General features: G+C 42.8%; 1 protein-coding gene across 1 annotated transcript in view; it reads left to right on the top strand.

The window, feature by feature from the left end:
- The window catches only part of AMFR (autocrine motility factor receptor), a 25965-nt gene that overhangs the window by 3703 nt on the left and 19315 nt on the right, over positions 1 to 2947 (top strand). Inside the window, exons 2-3 of the mRNA XM_011360175.2 lie at positions 827 to 991; positions 2312 to 2464. Of these exons, the coding sequence (XP_011358477.1) occupies positions 827 to 991; positions 2312 to 2464 (318 nt within the window). The remainder of the gene's footprint in view (positions 1 to 826; positions 992 to 2311; positions 2465 to 2947) is intronic.

The raw sequence follows: 2947 nt of genomic DNA on the forward strand, positions 1-2947 counted from the left end.
GAGCGCAGTGAAGTAGATCCACACTGCTTGTGGGAGTGCATGTCTGTACACCTTCGGATATCAGATGTAACCGTAAAAACATTTGTAACCTTGATTGATAGATAAAGATAATGCCAAAGAAATAGAAACTCATGCAAGATACTCGTTGCAGCATTTTCTGAACGGTGAAAAATTCAAAACAGTCTCGGTGTCCTTCTGTAACCTCTAAACTGGTATATTCAGAGAATATTCACTGATGTTGGTAAGGTTCTTACGACGTGATAAGGGAAATGAAGCAGTGTACAAAAATTGATGTTTTGCATGTAGGAAGAAGACAAGAAAAATGCATAAGAAAGTTCAGACATCATTTTTGTTTTACAGTTCTTCATACTTTTTCATACATTATTGATTATGGGCTGGAAAAGGAGCATGTTATTTTTTAATCTAAAAGTTATAAAAAAGTCTAATCTCTGTTTTTTAAGAATCCAGAGAGTCTCCATATTAAAAATGATAGTTTTAGCCCTCACCATTCTTTTTCATTTTGTGTTGGAAGTATATGTATTATTTAATACATCAAGTACTAGACTAATATCACTCCCTTTCAATGGCTTGAATTCCATAACTGACTGAGGATTACAATCCAGAGTATATAAATTACTTTCCGGGTGTCTTACCTCTATTCTTCAGAGAGCTTATTTTTGTCTTTGCCTTCTATTTTCTCATGGACAAGTGTTAAAAAGCTGAGTATAGAGTATTTTCTCCATAGAAGTCAGCTTTTGGTATGTTAACTTCTCTTAAATGGGTTCGGTATGATGGTACTCACCTTTATAAACATTTTTCTTTTTAGCACCTGAAAGACAAATTTTGGAATTTCATTTTCTACAAGTTCATTTTCATTTTTGGTGTGCTGAACGTCCAGACGGTGGAAGAGGTGGTCATGTGGTGCCTCTGGTTCGCTGGGCTTGTATTTCTACATCTGATGGTTCAGCTCTGCAAGGACCGATTTGAATATGTGAGTTTTTAGCCCAGCTCTTTGCTTGCCTTGTCTCACATTCGCCAGGTTTGGATCATGCGGTGTGAGTGAGCCATAATAGGCATGTTTGGGGTAGCTCTCCAGGGGAAGCCTGGATCAGGCACTCATTGCCTGTTTCTTGAGGGACTTTGTGCAGCAGCCAAGGAAGGCAGGGCCAGTGTCTCCCAGGGAGGTCTCCTCCCCCTCCCAACAGTGTGTTAGATTGCAGCCCACGTGGGCTCAATTCACCTACTCAAACTGTTTGATTCACAACACAAGAAGACCTCAGTGTACATACTTGATAAAAGCTGGGCTCTTCCTGATGTTTTCTGTTCTAGCTTCCTTCCATTTCTTCCCCTCTTACACTGGGTCTTTTTTCTGAATGGTTTGCACTGTTTCTACCCCGGGCAAGAACTGAATTTGCTCTCTTGGTTCCCGTCAGCCCTGGAGAGTGAGTCCTTTTCCATGTGGGCACAAGCTCTGCCTCTTGGCTTCATGTCAGAGCCGTGCAGGTGAACCCTCACCTGTGAGTGCTCCCGAGCTAATCGTGTGGATGCTGGATAAAGCTCAGTCTGCCCTTCAGTGAAACCCACTCCGGGGCCTTGTTCGCTCCTTTCTTTACCCAGTCGTCACGAATAAGTGGCCCGTGCAGCTCTGTGTGAGTTCATCTCAGTTTCAGAGCCTTATAGCTCTTTCGCCATTCAGGGTCACGAGCAGGAGCTTCTGACCTCCCCAGCTGGCTTGCTGTCCACACCTTCCTGCTCAGGAGCTACAGCTCCAAGTCTCCTTTTCCAAGCTGTTGCCCTCATTGCAACCTGTTAACGTACCATCATAGTAAATCTGCCCCTGGATTGCGCTTCAGTTGACCTAGCCCTAAACAAACTAGGAATGTCCCTCCAAGTGCATTTTGGGGAGGAGGGCCAGAGCAAGATCCAGGAAGAAATAGCAGAACATGATGGCGTCCCGAGTCCTGTTGATGTTAGGAGAGAGAATTATGTACTCTTGGAAAATTGCTTCTAGAGGCTTATAATCCCACTGGTAGGAGGATCCTTGAGAATGTGAGATGGAAATATAATGTATATTATTATAGTTGGTAAATTAAATGATAGAGATCTCTATAGCAGATCATACTCATATTTAGGTTGCTTGGGCAATTTTGGCCATCTGGTAATGGGATGCTTTTCTGCGCCTTGCATTTGGCCACGCAGCTGAGCACAGATCCCCCAGCAAAGCCGTCAAGATTAGCCTTGGGCTTCTTCTCAGCGCAGTCGAACGCTGCCACGAGGAAGAACGAACTTCCTTCTGTTGTGTGTGTTTCAGCTCTCTTTTTCTCCCACCACACCGATGAGTAGCCACGGTCGAGTTCTGTCTCTGTTGGTTGCTATGCTGCTTTCCTGCTGTGGATTAGCAGTTGTCTGTTGTGTCACCGGCTACACCCATGGGATGCACACGCTGGCTTTCATGGCTGCGGAGGTAAGATGCAAACACAAGCTTTTGGTCTGATTATATTCTTGAGTATTTTCAAGGAAGCTAGAGGATTATTGATAGATTTCCACCCACGATATGACTGATGGATGGATATTTGGTCTTTTTTTTTTTTTTTAACAAGCATTTATTATGTCCTTTGTTTTGTGTTGGGCACTGGTGCTGAATGCTTTTATGTGTGTTATTTCATATAATCCTTGCTATAGCCTAAGTAAAAGTGATTCTTTTGTCATCATTTAAATAAATAGTGCTTACCGTATGCTAGGAATTGTTTGGAATACCTTACCTGTATTGACTCATTTTTACATATATGGACTCATTTTACTCTTCCTGTTCCTGAATTGGGAAGCAGGCATAGAGGGTGAAGGGACTTACGGTTCCAAAGTGGCAAGTGGCACAAGCCAAGTTCAGTGACTCCCAAGTAGGAAGTATATTCCTCTTAAGATATGAGCCGTGATTGGTGATGATTAA

The sequence above is a fragment of the Pteropus vampyrus genome, unplaced genomic scaffold, assembly GCF_000151845.1.
Source record: "Pteropus vampyrus isolate Shadow unplaced genomic scaffold, Pvam_2.0 Scaffold51, whole genome shotgun sequence".
Classification (NCBI taxonomy): Eukaryota; Metazoa; Chordata; class Mammalia; order Chiroptera; family Pteropodidae; genus Pteropus; species Pteropus vampyrus.